This window comes from Corvus moneduloides, chromosome 14, assembly GCF_009650955.1.
Source record: "Corvus moneduloides isolate bCorMon1 chromosome 14, bCorMon1.pri, whole genome shotgun sequence".
NCBI classification, from domain to species: domain Eukaryota; kingdom Metazoa; phylum Chordata; class Aves; order Passeriformes; family Corvidae; genus Corvus; species Corvus moneduloides.
The window spans coordinates 20,246,968-20,269,381 of NC_045489.1; the positions used below are offsets into that span (position 1 = coordinate 20,246,968).

General features: G+C 58.2%; 1 protein-coding gene and 1 long non-coding RNA gene across 3 annotated transcripts in view; one reads left to right on the forward strand and one right to left on the reverse strand.

Annotated features, from left to right (window-relative positions):
- NHSL2 (NHS like 2) overlaps positions 1–8,432 on the reverse strand; it is a 29,185-nt gene extending 20,753 nt beyond the window's left edge. The window contains exon 1 of one of the 2 annotated variants that reach the window (XM_032123879.1): positions 8,056–8,432. In XM_032123879.1, coding sequence (XP_031979770.1) covers positions 8,056–8,311 — 256 coding nt within the window. In that variant the 5' untranslated portion in view covers positions 8,312–8,432. Of the gene's footprint in view, positions 1–985; positions 1,171–8,055 lie in introns of those variants that run through there. The other variant, XM_032123886.1, reaches the window with a different exon arrangement.
- A 985-nt stretch (positions 8,433–9,417) lies between these two features.
- Positions 9,418–10,285, forward strand: LOC116451167. Its single transcript, XR_004243113.1, has 3 exons — positions 9,418–9,718; positions 10,044–10,105; positions 10,175–10,285. It is a non-coding gene; the product is annotated as an uncharacterized LOC116451167 (long non-coding RNA).
- Positions 10,286–22,414: the final 12,129 nt, after the last annotated feature.

A 22,414-nucleotide genomic window follows, 5' to 3' on the forward strand; every position in this document is an offset into this window, starting at 1 on the left:
CCCCAAGCTGCCCCTCGAGTCCTGGCAGGGGATCTGCGTGCAGGGCTGGAGCTGCCGTGGTACCTTTGTGCCACCTCGAGTCCCCTCCAGGCTCTGCATTCCTGGGATTCCTTCAGTGCACCAGAAATATTTCCTTGCTCTGTGTCCTGGTAACTGCTCTGGGGGCCTGACCGTCCTGCCCAGGACCGGCACTGTCAGCGGTGCCCTCCCTGTTCCCGGTGTGCCAGGGCTGGAGGATGCAGTCACCTGGCTCTGCTGCCTCCCGCGCAGTGCGAGAGCTCGGCATGAAGCTGTGTGTGGGGTCAGGCAGAGGCGACAGGGGGACCCCAGCCCTGATCACTCCACAGCCTGCACCCACACCCCCAGAGCTTCCTCTGAATGCCCTCCAAAACAGCTGTGCCAGAGAACAGCGCGGAGCCAGGCTGCCACCACGTGCCGTGCCACCATCACTGGTACCTGTCATTTGTGAGCCCTTTACGGGAGACGTGGGGTGCCAGGGGTGGCATTGGCACCTCCCCCGCACTGCCACTGGATCCCCCAGCCCCTCTGCACCTTCCGTGCACCTTCCTCCCTCTGGGGAGGCTTCCTGTCCCAGCCCGAGTGGGTGAGGAAGAAGAGAAGGGACACATCCAGTCCTTTTGCTGGGCACGGGCACTGCCAGGGAGCAGAGGGCACCGCACCCCTCCCGGGGCTCTGCCCACTGCCACCATCGGTGTGTCCCGCCTGCGAGCCCTCGCGGGATGGGCGCTGGGTGCCCAGCTGGCCCCATCCCACCATCCCCACGGCGGGGTGCGCACAGACAGGAGCCAGGAGCCGGCCAGGCGGCTGTGCCAGCCCCGGGGCTGCTGCTGCCTGCCCCCACCTGCAGTGACAGCCACCAGGTCATGCACCCCCGACTCCCTGCCCTTGTCCTGCGGCGCTCCCAGGCCCTCCCGGGGCGGGGCAGGGAGTCCCACAGCCAGGAAAGGACAAAACTCTTACTTACCCAACTCTGCCTCCTCCTCTTCCTCTCCCTCCGGGCCCAAGGCCAGGGGGTACGGCGGCTGCCCCACACCTCAGCGGATGCTCCGAGCCCCCATGGCCGGGATGGACTGGCGGCTGCCCTGGCCGGGAGCGGGAGGCGGCCACAGCGCCAGCTCTGGCAGTCGCTTGCTCGCACTAACTCGAACCAGGTTTCTGGAGAAAGGCTGGATGGAAACGCTTCTCCCACCCCAGCCCAGGCCCTTCTTAAAGACATAGCTACACATCCCTGCCGCGGGTGCTGGAGCCGTGGAGATTGAGCGGGGATGGAGCATCCTGCCAGCTGGCGTCTTTCCGGTGGGTCTGGGAGCCACAGCAGGGGATGCGATTGGTGGGTCCCCGGGAGAGGAGATGGCATCCACCACCTCTGCTGTCGGCTGTGCCAGCCTGCGTGGGTACTGTGGGCAGTACCAGCTGACCCTCCTGTAACTAGCAGGGGTCAGGCGGCCAGGTGGAGGTTTCCTGGGGATGGCAGCACCCCATGGCTGTCAGGGAGGTGGCTGTCCATCCCCCCCTGCCCTTGGCTGGGGTCCCAGTGCGGCAGGAAGGGAACTGGTCCCACACAGGCAGTCCCTTGCAGGTGGCCTCGACAGCCCACGCTCTGCCTGACAGCCAGGACCACCCGGGAGGCCACGGGCTGCAGCTGCGGGGAGGGGAACACCCGGGGGATGGCCAGAACCTTCTCATGCTCTGGACGAGAGGGCACCCCATGCTGGGTGTGCAATGGGGGATTCTCTCTCCCCACTCGCAGGGCACAGCTGCGTGAGAGGCCCTGGGGATGGCAATGACTGGATGGTGATGGACAAGCCGTGTCCAGCAGAGAGGTGTGGGCACTGGGCAGCCACAGCCACGGCAGCCAGTTGGGAGGGATGAGAAAGCACTGGAGCAAAATCCTGACACAGGGGGAGGTGATCTCAGGGCTGACCCCACAGCAGGAGAGACTCCCCCCCATTTCCACAGAGCACAGACCAAGCACGAGACAACCCAGGAGCATCCTTCCTTCCAGGAGCGCTGACAGCACAGAGCCCAGCACCCCCAGCACGCCAGGAGCCCCCATCTCTGTGACAGACACACGTGAGCACACGCAGACATGTGCAGAGCCACAAACACTCGTGTGCCAGTGGGGTTTGCTCTGCACTGGGGTGCGAGGTGCCCTGCTGTCCCCGTCCTCCTGCCTGGCTATGGGGGCACTGGGTCAGGATCCAAGCTCATGGTGGGGCCATGCTGCTCCATATGGATGCAGCTGGAGACTCAGGGTGCCAGGAAGGGAGGAAGTGGCTGCTCACAGCCACTGTCTGGGCAATGGGGAGAATTACCTTGTTCCCTGTCTACTTTGATCTGCTGCCATTAATTAAGTCAAGGAGTAATGATCCTCTCCTGATGCCTGCACTGCCCACCAGGCTCAGTCTCCCCATGCCACACAGCTCCATGCTGCCAGACACTGTGCTGTGCCAGGCTGGCATCCGTGAGGGGTCAGGCTCCGGCAGACAGACAGGGGACGGTCACCCCCATGCTGATGGGTACTCAAGCAGAGCCCCATGCCCGCCGCTGCCCAAGGTGCCAGCCTGATTCCCTGCCAGCGGCATCCTGGTGCCAAGGTGGGCGGCCAGCGGGAGAGCAGGAGGAGGGTGGCAGAGCCTGCTGGCACAGCTAAGGAGAAGATTCTCCTTGCCAGCATCCTTGGCCCATTGGGCGCTGCGCCAGCTCCTGCTCAATCCAGACTTGTGCTGGCAGCCAGTGGCTCCCATGCACGCGCAGGGACTGGCGTGTGGCTGGCCCTGTGCCAGCGCCTGCAGGGCAATGGGCATGGCCAGCGGGCACGGTGCTGGGCACCTGGGGAGCACAGGCCTGGCTGGGAGTTGGATACGCATCCCCAAGGGACTGCAGGGTTCTTAGGCAGCCAGGTGGGTCCCTGGTGGGCTCCTGTGTCCCTCCCCAAGGGTCATCTGCTCTCCGAGGCACAGCCCCACAGCCACTGGTGCCTCGCTGCACGGATGACTTGCTCGGGTGCCATGGGGAGCCATCCTGCACTCCCACCTCTGCCTCCATGGAGCACCACGGAGCTCCCTACAGCTGGAGAACCGGCTGCCAAGGCACGCTCCAGCTCTTGCTTCCACACGGAGGTGAACACATCCCACATGCTGCTTTAGGATGACGCAGGCTCCAAGGAGACACATAGTTGAAGCCAATCCATGTTCCTGGTCCGTAAGTGTTGCCATATTCCCAGCCAATGTGGGGCTGTAAGTGCTTCCTAGGAAGAACCAGGAACACTGGTGCTCGTGGAGTTTCTTCTGCAGAGCCGGGCCCAGGCAGGAGGAATCAGAAACACCAGGGGTGTGCAAGGCTGCGAGGGGACAGCAGTGGCTGTGTTCCCTCGTGCTTTCATGCACTTCTCACGGGGTGATGGGTGTCCAGAGGACCTGCTGTCCCTAAGGACCTACTGCCCCTGAGGGCCACAGCCCAGCTCCTGAGCAAGGGCCACCAGCTCAGCTGTCACATGAATCCTTCCAAAACACCACCCAAGGGTGAAAACACTTTTTTTGGAATCGAGGTTTGGATCCATCCAAGCAGGAATCTCAGCCCTGACAAAACCCCAGCAGGGAGGTCGCAGCAACGAGCTGGAGATGCCGTCCTCAACACCAGCTCTCAGGATGTCCCACGTGTCTCCCCAGCATGGCCAGGCTCTGCAGGAGCCCCACACCCACGGGCAGGGGAGCCTGGGGAAACTGTGACCCTGGAGGTTGGAAAAGCCCAGCCAGGGCTGCCCCTTCCTTGCAGGAATGTCAGCAGTGTGGGGAGCTGCTGGCAGCAGGATTGGGGTGTCCTGCCCCTCACGCTGCCTGCAGCACACATTTTCGGGGAGTGGCCATCAGCCCACTGCCGAGGATAGCTTTCAGCCAGAGCAGGGCCGGTGTGAGCAGTGTGTTATCCATCCATCCATCCATCCATCCATGCATCCATCTCTCGCTGAGCTGTCAGACGGTTCCTGTTAAGGGGAGGGTGTGGCCCCACTCCCCCTCCTCCGGCAGCTGAGCCAACTATCCAGCCTTGGTCAGCATCCCACTTCCCGCCCACACCAGCAGCCTGGGGAGACGTGCTCACCCTTCTGACACTGAAATCACCACTGGCTTGGGGAAATGCAGGCAGACAAAATGTCTTGGAGGTCTGGAAGAGTTTTGGGAGCTGCTCTGCCCTGCAGAGGAGGCTGCAGTGGGTTGTGGCTGGGATGAGCAGTGCTGGGCTCCTGAGAGGGACCCCCATAAGCCTCTCTGGCACTACTGTGAGGCTTTGGCACTTCTGTGGGGTGAGCAACCCTCACCCCACACTGGCCACAGCCTGTCCTGGTGGCTAAGAAGGCTCCAAGTGCCCCTTCACAGTGGTGGTTTGGCCACGGCAGGTCAGGGCTGCTGGGGAAGAGAGCATCAGGGTGAACTGAGACCATGGCTCACTCCAAACCGACCCTTCTCATCCCCGGAATTTGGGACATCTCCTTCCCGTGGCCCTGCAGTGAGAGCCCTGCACCGAGAGCCCTGCACCATTCCTGGCACTTTGTTCCAACTTGAAGGGCACTGATCCCATGGGCAGGTGCTGACGAGGGCAGCTGCGAGGTCAAAGGAGTGGGGCTCAGGTAGGTTCACATGGTCATGGCTGCAGCCCCTGTCCCCTGTCCCTGGGACTGAAGGACAGACCAGCCACTTCAGCCTGGCAGGAAACTCTAGTGTGTCAGAAGGGGTTGGGTTTTTTTTCTTTTTTTGCTAATTTTTTAAAATCCAGTTGCAGAATCTGGGGGGAAATATCTGTGGCAGCTCAGCAAGGGAAGAGCTGAGCAGAGGGCGTGGGGGGCAGCAGCCCTGGCTGGCCGGCAGCCCTATCTCGAGGGCTGCTTTCAGAGAAGGCTGGGAGGTCAGAGGATGGGAACGCTGCACATTTCAGCAGGAGCAGTAAACAGCTGCTCCTGCCAGCACAGCCTGGGGTTTCTTCCAGAGAATCGTCCTGCAGCTCTTCAGGGACTGTGCCTCGAATAGCTCTCGGCGCCGGCCCCATCCTCTGCTTCGCTGAGATTTATTTCTGGAGCTGCAGGGTCCCAGCGCGAGAGGCTGAGCCATCCTGGTGAGTGCCACCCTCCAGGATGTGGCTGTGCCAATGGGAGGGGGACAGGGAGCCTGGTCCCTGTTCTGCCCTGGCTGCAGTGGGACCCTGTCCCCAGACATGGCATCCTTGCACCAAGGGATGAGGGATGCTCCCAGCTCCCAGCTCCCAGCTCCCAGCGTGCGCCCTCCCCACTCCCACCACTGCCGGTGAATAAGAGCAGAGGAATCCAACAGCCGTTGGCTGCCGTCTCCTGCTGGAAACAGCCACGCTGCCTTGTCGGACAAGTGTTTCCCCAGCCCTTTGCTGTGTGATTTCTTCATCTGGAAGCAACACTGCTCCACTGGCATCTCCCCTTCCTGAGGAGGATGAGCTCCCTCAGCTCACAGCCTCTGGGAACACCAATGGACGCGTTCTGCTGCACAGTGGTGACCTGAACTCCCCAGCCGTGGGGTGAGGAGGCCCGTGGCTCTTGAATCTTTCTAAACCTGTCTGGTAGGAACCAAAAGCAGGCAAAGGCTTGTGAGCTGACTGAGGATGCCCAAATCTGGGAGCTGGCACAAGGACCATGCTTGGGAAGGGCAAGCCACCACAGTCCTTACAAGCTGGCCAGGCAGGCTGTGACCTGGACCCATGCTGGCTGAGCAGAGGCTGCGCCAGGGCATGACTGGTGCAGGGCGAGCTCCCCCCGGAGCATCTTCCATGGCCTTCCATTCAATTTGAGGAGGGGAAATGTGATTTTTGCCATTGGATCCTCTTCAATAAATGAAAATGGAGGAGAAAATAAACCCCAAACCCAGTGTGGGGCATTGTTAAGTGTTTGCTCCTCACTCCTGGGTCCCTGCTGTGCTGCAGCTCAGTGGGAAGCCCTGGGCAGCCACCACTCTCCGGCAGCACCAGGAGCTCACAAGGAGCTCCCAGCCCCCCAAGACGTGATCTGATCCCACACCATGGGCTGATGCTGGAGCAAAACAAACTGCCACTGAAATACAAGTCAGAATTTTGTTCTTTACCCAAATAAGTTCGGTCACACTGGAAGCTCTTGCATCCCACTGGCTGGTGGTGGATGGATGTGGAGCAGGTGGGAGGGTGCTGTGGGCTGTGCTCCCTTGCTCCCTTAGGATGCAGGGGGAAATGAACCTCCTAAGCCTCTGTGCCACTGAGCAGGAGTGAAGAGGAGGCGTGGTGAGCTTGGCTCTGTTCGCGCTGCCCCATCTCTTCCCACAAGATAAATCACAGCATTTTTACCACTACACGCCTCTGACCCCAGCCCTGAGCCAGCCCAGCACATCTACATGCATGCATATTCATGGTTCTAACGAGGAGCTGTAGCACAGGAGGACAATTTGCTGCTGCCTTACACACACACCTGCAGCTACCTGTGGTGTTGCTCCGTAAGAAACTCCATGGAATTAGCTGAACACACGGCGTGGGGCTGCACGCTCCACCTGCCCACAGCAGCAGCTGCAGGCGTCCCCCGACCATACCCCCACCACCCCCCCACGCTGTCACTCTGCTGTCCCCTGTCCCCTACACCATCTCCTCCATGCTGTCTTCCACTGTCCCCCCACACTATCCTCCCTCCTGCCACCACGGTGGCACACACACGATACTCCTGTGGCCACCTGGAGCAGTCCCAACCTGCTGGCCAGACACAGGCAGTGAGGGACCATCTGGTCACCGGCACGATCAGCTCCTCCTCCAGCAGACCCTGGTCCAGCACGTACAGCGAGGATGCTGCCGGGTTTGGCACACGCTGGTGCAGTGCACGGGTCAGCTTGGGTGACCGTGAAACCTCGCTGTCCCCTTATTCGTCCTGGTCGATGCACAGGACGGTGGGAGCCGCTTCTCTGTCTGATGACGGGTCCGCAGCATTTGCAGGAGCAGCGCAGCTCCCAGGCCGGGCCGGGTGCTCCACTCGCTCCCGGCTTCCCGGACGCAAGCTGTGAGGATCTGTCAGTGATTTCCCATGGCTCCAGGCAGATGGAGCAGCAAGGTAGCTCTTGCGAGGGGATTTGCCGAAAGCAGAGGCACACGCTCTGCCAAGGGCCTGGGAAACGCGCGGTGCTTGAGGGGAACGTGCTGGAGCAGCACTGCCCTCCCCGCCCCGCAAAGCCTTTAAAACAAACTTCTATAAACAACTCCAAAATCAGCTTATTTTAAGATCTCCCGAAACGGCACACTGCCTGTTCCTGACCCAGCACAGCAGCCTGTGCCAGACCGAAATGCTTGGAATGGGAAGTGGAAGCAGTCCAAGGGAACCCAAACCCCGCTGGCTGCCAGGAGAGGGGACGAGCTGCCAGGATGCCTGGGTGACAACCCAGCATTTTCCCCAGATACAAAACACCCCGAGTGAAAACTGCCCCACGCTGGACAGGACAGCCCCCTTGGTCACCTGCCCCAGGATGAGGCGGAGCACCTGAGGCAGACACAGTGTGGGGGGACACACAGCCCTGACAGCCCGGTGTCCCTGCTTTCCCAAAACAGCCCCCCGTAATTGCAGACACAGCGTGAGGTGTGCTTGGCTGGCAGCCTGGAAAATGCCCACTGAGAGCAGGGAAATAAAGTCCGGGCAGAGGGAAAGGGTGCAGGGTTGTCCTGGCCTCACCCCAGTGCCCTGGCATCCCAATGACACCGCACCCCCATGCCCGGCACGGTTCCCTGGCCACTGGCACCATGGGCCTTGGTGAGGCATTGCCACCCCTACCCCGCTCCCCCAGACCTCCCTGCTGACGGAGCAGGGATGATGGGCCCCGAAAGCGGGAGCCGGCGCGGGTCACCCGCGGTGACCACATCACACGGGGTGACCACATCGGAGGAGCAGCAGCGCAGCCCTCCGGCACTGGGGCAGGGAGCGGAACCCCTGGGAGCGGGAAGCGGCCCCAGCAGCGGTACCCCCGGCATGGGGCCCGCAGGCTCCCCCGTCCCACGGGGGTGTCCCCTTACCTGTGGCGGCGGCGCGGAGCGGGCGGCCCCGCAGCAGCGACTGCAGGCGGGCGGCGCGGCGGTGCAGGCGGGCGGCGCGACGGGCCAGCGCCCGCAGGTGGCCCTCGATGTCCCCCAGGAGAGCGACCGAGTGGCCGCAGAGCTCGGCCAGCTGCCGCAGCAGGGCGAGAGCCGCCAGGCTGCAGGTGTCCCGCAGATCGGTCAGCGGCCCCGCCGGCCGGACCCGCACTGCCACGCTCCGTCGGTAGAACGGCATGGGGCGGATTGGCTCGGGGCGGATCGGCTCTGTTTCCCCCGGCCCGGTTGCCCCCCGGCCCGGTTCGGTTCAGCCCAGCCAGGCACTGTTCCCCCCGTCGAGCCCCGCGGCTGCGAGGGCTGTGGTCCGGCAGCAGCGCCGGGGCTCGGAGCCGGTCTGTGGGAGGAGGAGGAGGAGGAGGAAGGGGAGGGAGGGGCGGCCCCGCTCGGGGATGCTCGGGCCGGCGGCGGGGCACGGCGGCACTCGGGAGGGAGAGAGCGGCCCCGGCGGGAGGAGCTGCGGAGACGCTGCGGGCTGGCTGGGGCCGGAGCCCTGGAGCTGGCGCTGCTCGGGCTGGGGCACAGGAATCCCTCGGGGCCGGCCCTTCCCTCCCGATGCCATTCCGAAGGACACGGACACCCTCCGGTACCGGCAATTCTCCGCCGCGTTCCCATTCCCAAGGGCACGGGCCCCTCCGGCGCTGTCTCCAGCTGCAGCCGCCCCTCCTGTGCCGGGACCCGGGGCCTGTGGGGCCTCCCCGAGTCCTGTCCCTGCCTCCTCGGGCTTCAGGGTCCCTAGAGGTGGGCAGCACCCGCAGCCGCAGCAGGACAGGCCGTTAATCCCGCATTTCCCCCGCATTTCCCGTGGGTGTTCTGCTCCAGAAACTGCTCCCTCCCCGTCCTCCCTGCTCCAGCGCCTGCTAAAGCCAATTTTTGGGTGTCCCCGGGATGGCACCAGGGTGCAGTGGGGATGTCCTGGCTGCCCAGCCCCGGGGAGCTCCAGGCTGCATGGCTCCTGGCAGCAGGGAGGGCGCAGCAAAAGCTGAGAGAAGAGCAGCTGTGGTGAGTGTAACCTCCAATCCAGATGGCCCAGCACCCCATCCCCGGCAGCTCCAGTTGCCTGGAACAGAGAAGGACTAGAATCCCTACTGGGAATTTCCTGTGATACCATTTCTCCCTGCATGGTGAACCTTGCTGGACTCCTGAACTATTCCTGCTCTGCTTGGGTTTGTGTAAACGTTTGTGCGTCCAAACCCAGCTCCATGGGGCTGCTTCCACTGAGAACTATCCTTTCCCTTTCCCTTTCCCTTTCCCTTTCCCTTTCCCTTTCCCTTTCCTTCTCTCCTTTCCCCTTTCAGCTTCATGAGGTGCCCTGAGCTGCTGTCTGTGCAGAGAGCTGAACAAGGTCTCCTCCAGGAGCCTTGGAGCTCTCCCATGCGTCATTCCCTGGGCTGATGGACTGTGGTGGCTGCCACCTGCCTGGATGCAATCAAGGCAGAAGGAGCTGAGGAGCGCTGGTGCCTTGGCTCTGTTCCCAGCACAGATGGGGAAACTGAGGCATGGGGTCACACCCCGCTAGGACATGAGGAGGGTGAAGTCAGCCCAATTCTCTTGGCTTGGCCAGCCTCGGTCATGAATCATCATCCGGGTAAGGAGAGCATCTGGACCCCATCAGGGCTCTGCTCACTCCCCATTCCCAGCCCACCCGCCCTTCCCAGCCCTGACCTGTCCCACTGCCCGCCGAGAGGGAGCACATGGACAATGTCCCTGTTTCTGTGGCTTTTCCAGCACAGATCTGTGTGTTTTGAAACACGAACACGAGGTCTGAACTGTCCTTCCCAGCAGCCACAACACCCACTTGGGCACTGTCCTGCTGGTCGGGGCAAGGGCAAGAAACCCTCCCAAAAATGGAATTTATCCAATTTTTTGTCTGGTTTTGAGGTGGTTTTCTCTTGTTCTGCCTCATGACACAGGTTTGTTGTGGCAGCAGTGCCCAGGTCTCGAGGCTGGCTTAGCCAGGAGGATTTTAAGCCAGGTAAGTGCCAAGGGCTTTTTCTTTTGCTTTCTGTGTGCCTTTGTCTCATTTCCAAACCTTCTTCTGTAGTTGGAGAGGTGTGAACACCTTGCCATCGAGTGTGAGCTGAGATCCGGACTCTGGGAGCCAAGGGATTCATAAAACCATCACATAGTGCAGCAACCTCAATAAATGACAAAAATCTGGTCGCTTAGCAACTTAAACTGGCTTTTTTTTTTCCTAAATGGATTGTGTTTTCTTTAAGTCTTATATCAAATATTTAGCGTGAGAAAATGACAAGGACCCTTTCCATGTGAAGTAAGCTGCACCATGAAGTCACCACATTATTTTGATGATCAGGAGTGGGGCTGGCCAGGGTGGGAGGGCTGGAAACGAGGAGCCACAGCCCCGTGATGGCTCTGGAGCTGTGGACAGGCCCCAGGGAGAGATCCCGGGAGAAGCAGTGCCAGAGCCTTGTTGTGGTTCTCTGCGGAGCACCCCCTCGGCGGGGGAGGGCCGGGATCCAGGGCTGCTCCGGGATGCAGTTGCTGTTCCGGATGTGCGAAACCCTGGCGGGGAGCGACGGGCTCGGCATCCCGTGGGAAACAGCCCCGCTGGCCAGTGGCCGGGCAGGAGCGAGGCCAGTTCTGCAAACACTGATTATAACCAGATGTCTCAGGCATCGCTTTCCCTGCTCTGGCTCCGCTCCGCCCCGCAGGGAGAGCCCCGTCCGAGCAAGGGCGCACGGCGTGCCCAGAGGGGATACCTCGGGTGGGCTTTCTGGGGCTTTGGGTGGAGGGCGTCCGGGGATGGTGGCGCCCAGACCCTGGAGGGGGTCAACAGGCGGTCCTGACCTTCTCCCCGATTCGTCCTGAGGACTCCCACTGCCTCTGCCTTGCGTCTTCTCACTGAACATCTGGCGATGGAGTGAGGATCATCGGCTCCACACAACAGCCTGTCCCATACCGCATCCCTGGATGCTGCAAAATCCAGAGCAGCGTCACTGGCTGGACCAACCCCAAGGGGTTCTGTGTTCAACAGCCAAATTCTCTGCTTTTGCAGAACGGCTTCTTATTGCTCCAAGACCTCCGGCTCCGGGGCAGCACTCGGCTGGAGCCCACAGCCATGCAGGTGAGCCAAGTGTGGCTCCTCACGCAGAGCTGACGGGAGCTGCTCCAGCTGCCTCACCACCCTCACCAGGGTCTCACTCGTGCTGCACGGGTGCTGGATCCCCCCGTTCCCGGCGTGGGGATCCTACTGGCCTCCCAGTGCCCACTGGAGGGTGCTCTCTGCCAAGATTTGCACCGTGGATGCTTCTAAAGCAGCTCTAGGTGAGAAGAACATAAGGGACAGGTTGGAGCGGTGTTGGTGGGATCTCTTCCTCAGCGAGGAGGCAGCACTGGACCCTCCTGGGCACCGTGCGGGATCCCCACTGCAGTCACACGCCCCAGGACCAGGTCCTGTCCCCATTTGCTCCCTTCCACGTTGATTTGCTCTCCCAGGCTTTGCTGTGGGGCAGCAATTCTGTGGGGCAGCAGCTGAGGCTGCTCCATGTGCCCAAGCCGTGGATAAACATCTCCAGAGCAGGCTGCCTGGCCATACCCCTCTCCGTGGCCTCGGAGCCTTTGTGGTGCTTCTGGCAAGTCCCTTTCCTGTCCTGCTCCAAAGCCCGACAGTTCTGCAGCTTCCCTGCTCTCCTGTGTCTCCTCCGGCCATCTCATGCGATGGTGCCAAGCAGATGCCAGCAGGGACACACAGGCTGCCGGGGCCATGGGCCTGCTCAGACACGATCCTATGGCCCAGGACACTGAGGCAGGACAGGGAACAGCACCTGGGATCAAGCTTTTCTCCCACACAGTTCACTTCATTTCCCAAGCTAAACACAATTTCTTCAGAACTTCATCCGAGGAGCCTGAGATGTCCCCAACCAGGACCATGGATCCAGCTCTCACCACCTCCCATTCCCTGTCCTCCTGCTAAAAATTAATTGGCACAGCCAACACCCCAAGGGTGTCTCCCGCAACCATCTCTGATGTCATTTGCCACCAAAATGTGCTACAGCATTCCCTGCTCTTGGCTCACACATGCTCCTAATCATTATAGCAGCTCCTTTTCCATCCAAATCCACTCCCTCCCACCCTGGCAGTCCCCACAGTGTGCTCCACAGGGGCCGGGCTTTGCGCTCCTGAAGTGCAGGTGCTGAATCACTTGTTCATTGAAGTGAATGTACAGCTACAAACTCATCCTCCAGCTCCCTGGCCTGGCTGGTCAGAGGTGCAATGGACTTTCTGGGATCAATTAACTTCCCTCTGTGTCATCCGGGGACTGGGCTGCACTCTCCAGCTCTTTGTCCTTTCCAGAGTGCTGTGGAAAGCATTAACATGCGCAGTGATGAGATCCATGGTGGAAGTGTTCACGAAAAATTGAATATCGGGTGCTTTAGTTTTCTGTTCAAATAATTTTTTCCACACAGGCACCTTTCCCCTGGCTCCTACCTGTCCGTAGTCCTGCAGCCCTCTGGCTACCCCAGCCATCCAAACCCCCTGCTGGGAGCAGTACCAGGGATGTTTTGGAGACACTGACACATTTTCCATCACAGAATCTATGTCATCCCATCTGTGCTCCATTAGCCTATTTTTAATCACAATTTAAAGCCATTTTCCAGGAACAAACACAAACTTGCTGGCCTGTAACTCCTTCAGGCCCCAGTGATGTTTTGGTTCCAGGTATGTGAGTTGCTGCCAGGCAGAGCAGAGGCTGCAGTAACAGGATGAATGTTCATAGAATCATGGAATGGTTTGGGTTGGAAGGAACATTAAAGGGCATCTCATTCCACCCCCTGCCATGGACAGGGACACCTGCCACTATCCCGGGCTGCTCCAAGCCCTGTCCAACCTGGCCTTGGACACTTCCCAGGAACAGGGCAGCCACAGCTGCTCTGGGCACCCTGTGCCAGGGCCTCCCCACCCTCACAGGGAAGAATTTTGAGAGCAGATCAGCAATGAACGTTTCCCTTTTTGTAGAATCACATTATTACATCTGCTGAGTCACTGCTGTACACCAAATTGGTTTTGATTCCCTACAAACCTCAGCTCCTCCAGCCCAGGATGCTGAACCCACTGATGCCCTGGGTGGGTGTTTGTGCAGACTCCTGGCACCCCGTCCCTCCCGGGGAGGGAATGTCAGGATGGAATGCTGCACTTCAGTGAGGAAGCGATGTGGACTTCACAGGTTTCATGTTTTTTTGAGTTTACTCCCTCCAGACTTCCTTCCACACCCGGACAGCACGTGCTGTGCTTGCTTTGTGGTGAGCCCCTGGGCTCCCTGAGCCCTGTGCTGCAGAATAACAAACACAGGTGGCAGGTAAGTGCCAAGGGCTGTTCCTTTTGCTTTCTGTGTGCCTTTGCCTTGTTTCCAAACCCTTTTCTGTAGCTGGAGAGGTGTGAACACCTTGCCATCGAGTTACTGGACATGCTGGCTATGGGGAGCGAGTGCTTAAATAAACTGCTGCAAAATAATAATTATTGGACAAAACCCACCAGCAAAATTCCATCTGCGGGGCAGAGGACACAGTTCCTGTAATTGACACAGTGCAGGTGTTTGTGTCAGGAAGGAAACATCACTTTGATGCTGTCTGAATACCTGGGATTGTTTAATGATTTTAATAAGGAGTCACTCATGCAGAGGCCCCATGGATGGATCCTGCTGTGTACTCAGAATTACTCACCCTGTTCTCCTGAGGCAGAGGTTCCAGGCATGTGGCAGCTCACAGTAACATTTTCATTTATTCTTGATTTAATCCTTAAGGTAATTTACTCTTACATGTGAAATTAGTTTTTTCTGAGTCAATAGATTTTTTTTTTAAAGTTTTCCACCTGTTTAAAATCCATGGGTTGTGGCTGGGAGGGGATTGGCAGTGGCGTGGGCGGACGTGCATCCACAGGCTCCGGGAGAACCAGATCTGATCTGTACCCCTGGCAGGACAGAGGACAGTGTCAGGTGAGCCCCAAACCAAGGGCTGGCCCAGGGGCAGGCACAGCTCTACTGTCCCTGGCAGTGTTGGTGCATTGCTGGTGCAGGGTTGGAGATGGTCTGTGAATGTTCCTGCTCCAAAGGCTCCAAGATTTTGCCAATCTGCAGATCACACATGGCTACACGGCACTCGGGGACATTTGTCATGGGGCTGTGTCCCCCAGTGGTGGAGCCCCTCATGCTGCTCTGTGGTGGCAACTGACCCACCCTTGTAGGAGGACACCAGGATGTGTCCCCTCCGTGGGATCACCGTTGTCCTGGCTCACGGGAGCCAACTGTGCTGATGCCTGTAGGCTAAGCCAGGAAGAATTGGGGTCCACGTGTTACATCCCCCATCCCACGCGGGGTGGCTCATTCTGCCCTGTTAGCACGTGGAGGAGGAGTCTCACTCAGGGTGACTGGTCACTGTCACTTCCCACTACGACAATAAACGTCTCCTGCTCCCTAATTTGCTCTCCCGGTTCTGCCAGAGCAGTCGCACTCCCCACCCCGATTAGGAGTGTGATGAACATCATCACTGCTGTCCTGTTGCTCACCAGGTGTCTCTCAGCAGGTTAAATAAATGCTGGTGAGGACTTCTCCCTGTCAGGATGCCAGGGAATCACAGTCTCCTCCTGCTTTGCTGCCAGCTCTGCTCTGGAGCAGAGGGAACACAGCAGCTCTTGATGAGGCTCTTGAGTCTCATCCAGCGGCTGGATCCTGTGCTGAACCTTGCCTAGATCAACACCCCAGACCTCAGAGCCATGGCAAAGACCAAAGCTCCTCTTCTTGCACTCTCCCATCCCCCTTTGCTATCCATCTGGTTCCAAAATCTCCCTTTGCCCGCCTGCCGAGCAGCACATCCCATCCCAGCAGCACTGGGTCAGACTGTGGTGCCAGTGAGGTCACATACACGGGTGCTGTGCGTCAGTGAGGGCACAGCGAGTCCCTCAACTCCAGATGCTGCTCTTGCATGGTGAATTCAAAGTCACCATTTGTGATTTCATGATTCCATGACTCCGTGGCACTTGAGGACATGGTTTAGTGGTGAACTTGGCAGTGCCAGGGGAACAATTGGACTTGAGAGAGTGGCACTGTGGTTTGGAGAGTCTCGGTGAGGGTGCTGAACTGGGGAGCGTTGTTCCTACACCACAGCGTCCTCCAAGTGGGAGAACATCCCACCAAGCCCTGTGAAACAAAAACACATGGAGCAGGAGGAGCCTGAGCAGGAGAGGGGAGTCGTGGCTGATCCCAGACGGGCAGGATCTCTGTCCATCAGCACTCACCTGGCTCTGCCCCAGCTGGACTCACACCAGGGCAGGGAACAGGGAGGAGTCACCTCCACACGCATGGAGTTGGGGGGGCTTAGAGCAAAGCACCTCTCTGCCAAAATGTGACTTTACATTTTGGGTTTCACACTGAGTCCTGTCCTAATCCAAACTTTGATGTGGCTGTGAATGGCTGAACCGCAGCCCTGTGTGGTGCAGCAATATATCCAATTAATATGGGCTGCTTCACATGCACCGTGTACCTTAAAGGCATGCTACATTACCAGCATATTTTTCCCTGGCTTCATATAAATATTTATAGGGCCCGGGGGGTCACTACATGAAAATAAATAGTGTTACCCTCTGGTATCACAATACATATTTCTAGAACAGAAATGAGTTATTTAATTTTCTTCACGTGCACGTGTCCAGCACCAACAGAGACCACGGAAGGGAGAGTTTGACTCCGAGCTCGCTCCTGGGCGGCTCCGCAGAGCTCCTCTGTGAGGATGTCCCTGTCATCTCCGCCGGGGTGTCCCCGTCAGCTCCATCCTGGCACGGGCACGGTGCCCGGCTGCGGTGGGACAGCGTTCGGGGCTCTCCTGCGGGTGTCACTGTGCAATCGCTCTGGAGCTGCCGAGCAGCGCTGCCTGGGAAGAGATTTGGCCCAGAAGAGGGAAGGAAAATATTCCTCACGGCCTGACGCGCTGCCAGTGCTGCTGATGGCCAAGAGCTCTGGATTTGGGTGCTGGTCCCCCCTGGCCTGTTCTTTTCCAGTTGCTTTCCCCCTCCTGCTAAAATCCTGGACCTCACTCTGGTTCTCTCCTCCCGGCTCTGGCTCAGGCTCCCGCTCCTCCTGGGCAGCTGGTGGGGCTCTGAAGGGCTGCAGTAACTCCTGAAAGACAGAGCTGGTGGGAAGTAGACAGGGAGGAGAGGACCTGCCATGGGTGCAGGTTTATTTATGATCCCTTTTCGTCCCTGCTCTGACGCACTTGGCTGTTCTGAGCCTCCCACACCTTCAAAAGCCACTTGTTCCAGTTTCTCTTCAGGTAAAGCTTCACTTTTGGGTTAAAAAGCTCTTTTTGGAGGAAGAGCTCATCCAGCAAATCCACCTTAAACCTCTCACTGCTCAGGGCCCTTCCTCCTGCCTCAAGACACAACCCCCGGGCCTCAGAATGCTGGGGGCACGTGCAGCCTCTGCCCACTCACCGCCCATGCAGCCCCTAAAGCCTCTCCCAGCAGGGTGTGAAGGGGCAGAGGATGCTCCCATCCAGCCCAGGGCTGTGCAGCAGCTCCAGGGGGAATGGAGCAGCCAAGGCTGGAGAGGGAGGACAGCGATGGCAGGGAATGGGTGGAGCTGTGATTTCTTTTGTCGGGAAATCAATAAATCAGCGGGTCTGGCACTCCTTCGGCATCTCATCCCACTCAGACATCCCAGTGGGAAGCAGGCAGTGCAGGGAGCTCGGGGCTCTGCAGTGCAACTGAAGTCGGAATTCAGAAAATACCTAAAAATAGCAACCAGATGATCCCTGACCCCATTACTCATCTCCCTCCACAGAAGTACAGATGAGACCAGCCTGGACTCCAGCTGAAGGCCTGCTCCTTCCCTGAGGGAGCTGTACTGAGGAGTCAGATGCGTCCACAGCAGCCCCGCAGTGTCGTTCCACCACCGGTGGTGAAGGTGGGGTGGGAGGTGGGATGGAGGGAGGGTTGGGATGTGGGGTGGAAATGCCTCTATTTCCATTTACAAGCAGATCCACCCGAGACAAAAGTTGATGGTTTTGATTTCTCCTTTTATCTCGCAGCAGTTGTGTCGTTGATGTCCCAGCATTTCTGGCCATTTCAAACTCAACATTTCTGGTGAAAACAACCAGAAGAGGCACTTGATGGTTTAACTTGTGGCGGTTTAATTCCCGGTCCCCTGTTAGCATCGGCTGGTCTCCGTTTCAGGATTAGCAATGGTAATTGATACCCGAGCCCGGGATAACTGCTCCTGGGCTGTGCTCCTGTCAGCCCCAGTGACAGCTCTGTCAGTCACCAGGTGATTTATGCAGGCACAGAGCCTCACCGGGGTGGGTTTTGGTGCTCCTGTTGCAAACTGCTTTTATTTTTCCCTCACTGCTTCACTCACAAGCTGATGCTCATCGTTATCGTGGTTTATTTGTGTGCGTGTGGGATGAGCACTGCAGGTGTTACACGGACACGGGGGTGCACACGCACGTCTGGAGCTGCTGCTGAGTCCACACCCCGTGGCTCCTGTGCGTGCCAGGAACAGCTCTGGCATGTGCCAGCTGCGGGCTGGAGCCCCCAGGCACCTCCGAGGACGGTGGGCAGCACCTTGCAGAGCCACGGGGGCTGCCAGCTCTGCTCCCAGCCGATATCCCCCTGCAGGGCTGGGCAGAGGGGGTCAGCATCCTCCCAAGTGTTCTTGGTTAGGTGGTACATGCTTGGATGGGAGGCTGGTGAGCACCTCAGCACAGGGACTGTGCCCCATCTGCCCTCAGGGACCGGAGCTGTGCTCTGGAGCTTGTCTGGCATCACTGCGGGACCCTCGGCAGCCAGCTTGGGGCGTCTGGCAATGCCTGCGGGGTGCCTGAGGCTGCCAGAAGAAATCCCTCACCGGTCCTCGTGGGCTGGAGTGAGGTGCTGTCTGCTGCGGAGGGTGGGGAGCTGTGAGCCTTTGCCCGGACCCGCGTGGTGCTGCCCTGAGGGATGGGGTGCAGGAGCAGCTGTTCCCCACGGGAAAGGCTCATGTCCCAAGCACAGCCCTGTGCTGGAATCACCTCGCTGCCTGAGGCCAGGCACCTGTGCCCACAGCTGGGACACGTGGAGGCAGACTCTGTCCCAGGAGCCTGGGATGGCTCAGCAAGCAGCAGGGAGGCACAGGGAACGAGCTCACCAGAGTTAGCACACAGCCAAAAACGAAATAAAAGGCCCTTTGTCCTCCTTCTCATTAGTCTGTGTCTCCCCTTGCAGGGGAAGTAATTATCCATTTCTTCATGCTGTTGTGTGTTCTTCGTGCTGCCTGGTGCTTGCCCAAACACCTTGTCTGCAGAGCCAATTGATGCTTCTCACTCCCCCGTTGTCTGAAAGGGCTCTGTGTTCCTTGTGCTCCATCTGTTTGGCCTTTGTCTGCCTTTGTTTTGCTTTATTTTCTCCCTGGTGCCCACTTAATTAACCAAATAGGGGTAATTCTGCCTTCAGGGAGGGATTATTTCCCACATGGGAGAAGCAGCTCCGGCTCTCCAGGCTGTGCCTGTGCTCCCGTGCAGGGTTCCTCACCAGTGCCGAAGCAGTGCGGGAGCTCAGGGCTCCGGACCCCCAGCTCCAGGATACCTCTCTACCCACGGGATGTGGCCACCTCTTCAGAAAAAATAGATTCAAGGTTATGAAAGTGAAATCTCTGTTCTCTCCCACCAGACATTACCCAGGGGAGTCTGAATTCCTGTGGCCCAAAGAGCGGGAGGTGATTTTCTGGGGCAGCATCTCCTGGTGACTGAGGAGGGAATAACCCTGGCTGTGCCAGGTTTTAGTTCAGGTGGCAGACTGTGTGCTCAGCTCCTGGGCAGTGTGTGAGCTGCCATGCTGCCCCAGCCCGGTGTCCCTGGGTGGGAAGGAATGTCCCTGAGTGAGATGGGATGTCCCTTAGGGGGAAGGGATGTCCTGAGAGAGATGGGATTCCTGCATGTTTCTTTGACAGCCCTGATGGTTTCCAATTTTAGCCGTGAGCACTTAAAGCCCGCCTCGTGGCAATGATTAATTGGGAAGATGTTGAATTAAGACTATTGATGTCCCCTCCTGAAGGTCAGGCTGGTGATCAAGTCATATGAGAGTGTTTATGCTCATACTAAATTAATTGCCTGCCATTTTCATGCCTGTTAATGATTTGTTTGTGATGCTCTTCATTGTTGTAATGGGGGACCAGTGACTGATGGACCTCCCTTCTTTATGAGTGCAATTAAAAAGGCAGCAATTAGGGCATTTATGCAGAAATAACAGCCAGGATCGAAGCCTTGCGTAGGGTGTGTGACCCACACTGTTGGTTAAGTGTCACAGTCACAGCTATGGACTCCTGCCTGGGTTTACATCAGGCTGCTGCAGTGGGATGTGATCTCCAGGCCCAGTTCTGGGGAAGCAACAAGTGGGAGCTGCCACAGCAGGCACACGATGAAGGCTGAGGATGAGGAGCACTGTGGGCAGCAGGCATGGCATCCTCCCCCTGCTTCCCAGCATCTCGGTCAGTGAGGGCTCCTAAAGCTCCTGGACGTGATGTCCTTCATTCAGGTGCTGCCCTTGGCTGTGCTGGGTCCTCAGAGCATCCCCCACAGGGGCCCGCTACTCTTGCTAAGGGACGGGAAACCACAGTGGGGTTGGGATTTCGGGGTGGCACAGACTGTGGCAGTGATGCTGCTGGACCTTTTTGGTGAGCCCCAGGTTCTTACACTGGCAAGTTTGCTTCCAGTAGCCCAGGACAACCCTCTCCCGACACCAGACATGGAGATTGTTTGTCTTTCAGTGCCACCAGGATATCGCAAAATCACAAAACCATTTATGTTGGAAAAGACCTCCAAGATCACCGATTCCAACCATCGACCCAGAACTTCCAGGCCCACCCCTGAGCACAGTAAGAGCAGCCCTGTTAGAGGTGACAAGGATCTCACCCCCAGTTAGTTACTGCATACACTGATACCCACATCCTTTTAGATCTCAAGGCTGCAAGATGTCTTGACCTCATAGACTGAGAAACTGCAGCCTCAGAACAAGAAACCTCTGAGCTGGGTTTCTGCTGACACGCTACCCCCCGGCAGCCCCTCGGCTCCCTGGCGTCCACCAGCCCATGCGGGTGTCTGAGATGTTTCACAGCCTTTGTGTCCACGGGGGACATTTAAATTCAGCTGGTTTGTCTGACAGAACACCCCCAGCTCTGGGCAGGAAGGTCATCTCCAGCTCACGGCCTGTCACCAGCCACTCGGGGCTGAGCTCAGACAGGCTTTGGCAGGACGTGTCACTCGTGGGTCTCATCGCTCCGGATGCTGTCGGGTGATCTGAGCACACAGCTCTGACAGCAGAGCCTTGCTACAGCCAAACCTCTCGCTTCTGGCTCCTCCTCCAGCCGCCCAGCCTCCTTCTCTGTGGAGCTCTCAGATGTCACTGTTGACTTTATGCTCCCTTTTTGTGGTGGCCTGTTCTGGGTCGGGGTCGGTTCCCTGTGCCCCCAGGTGTGCAGGAAGCTCATCCTGGCCCTCAGGCAGCACATGCCCTGTTACTCCTTGTTTGCCATCCCAACCATTTAGGGGCCGCAGTTTTGTCCCGTCTGCTTGGGATACCTGTGGGGACAGGCCAACACTTCCCGGTGCAGTGGATCTGTGGGGCCGCTCCTCATTCCCCCTCAATTTTCTGCTCCCCTTGCATGCAGCCCACAGTGCCTTTGATAAATCCACGGGGGTTTTCCTCACAATGTTGTGGTTTCTCCTGTCCAAAGGGACTGTTCTTAAACTGGTGTTTCACAGCTGAAGTGTGGAGGTGAGGTTTATTGTGGAGCAGAGATCACAGCCTTGTAAGGAGGCTGTTCCCATTGGAGCTGGGAACGTGCAGGGCTGCATCCCTGTGTTGCTTGTTTAGGATCTCTGTAGAGCCAGGTGTGGAGCTACTCCACCCCAAGGTGGGGATGGGAGTCACTGAGCTGAGCTCAGCTGCATTCCAGGGGGGGCAAGAAGCACTGACGTTGGTGTGGCATGGTGGGGCATATTTCACAGAACCATGGAAAATCCCTCCTCGCTCCAAGTTCCCCAAGTACAGCTGTTCCCCGGCACTGCCAAGGCCACCACTAACCCATGTCCCCAAGGGCCACATCCACACGTCATGAATTCCATGTGTTCGGGGCTGTCTCTCTTGGCTCTGTCCAAGGCCATCTGGGGCCAGCTCCCAGCAGGGTGTGGGGGGTTGCTCTGACTTTCCTGTTCTCACAGAGTATCCCCAGAGCTCCCTGCTGTCCCACACAACTTTGTCCATCTTGCAGGAAACAAAAGATCAGAACAGGCTTCAGAAGAGCGGCTTCTCAGCAGATTGGCTCTGAAAAAGGAAATGGGTCCTCACAGAACTAAACTTTCTGACTCTGTTATAACCACTTCTTAATATTCTAAAAACATGACACTGGGGAGTTACTTTGGGAGGGGCTCTGTCATGGGGACCAGCAGGGATCTGTGACTTCTTCTGGGGACAAGCTTACATTTGTGAGTTAAAACCTGCCGGAAATTGCCGCCTATCTCTAGTTCCAGTACAAGATGTAACCCATCCCCTCACAGCCCTACTGTGAAAACCAGGAAGCACCAGCACTTGTCACACGGCCTTCGCAGCGCAGGATTGCCACCCCTGTCACTTCACCTGTTTTTCTGCTATTGGCAACCACAGCTATCCCTAATTTATATCAAGTGGTGCCTCGGCACCACAGGCAGGGCCCGGGCAGCTAGGGAGCTGGGTGCCTTTCACCCTTCTGGGGACAATGTGCCACTGGAGCAGCTGGACAGAGAGCAGGGGCCACGCCGTGGGGGTCATGACTTCCCTACATTATCAGCCAGCACTTACGCAGGGAGGGAACAGTATTCCCTGTGCCTGATTAGTATTAAATATTCCCCAAGCCACGAGGTCCTGGTGTGCATCAGCATATGGCAGAGCTGCCTCAGCGCTGGCCACCGAGCGGGGGGATTCATTAGTAAGACATTTTTATGTATGAAAAGAAAAACATTCTGATCCCTGCGGCTGGCAGCAGGCTGGCGTTTTACAGTTCTGGGAGGAAGAGAAGGATCTGCTCGTTGGCACACTGCCCTGAAATGTTTATCAGCAAACATTTGTCCTTGTTTTCTTAAATTAAAAAATTGCATATTGCGTGTTGGAGTAACAGTCTGCTGGAAATGGGCCCTTTGGAAGGGCTCTTTTTGTCACCTAACCCAACCCACTGGGCATCCTATACCTGCACCAATGCCACTGCAGACACATCCCTTCCCTCTGCACCCCGGAATGTGTCGGTTCTCAAGGTCCATGTGCAAGGATT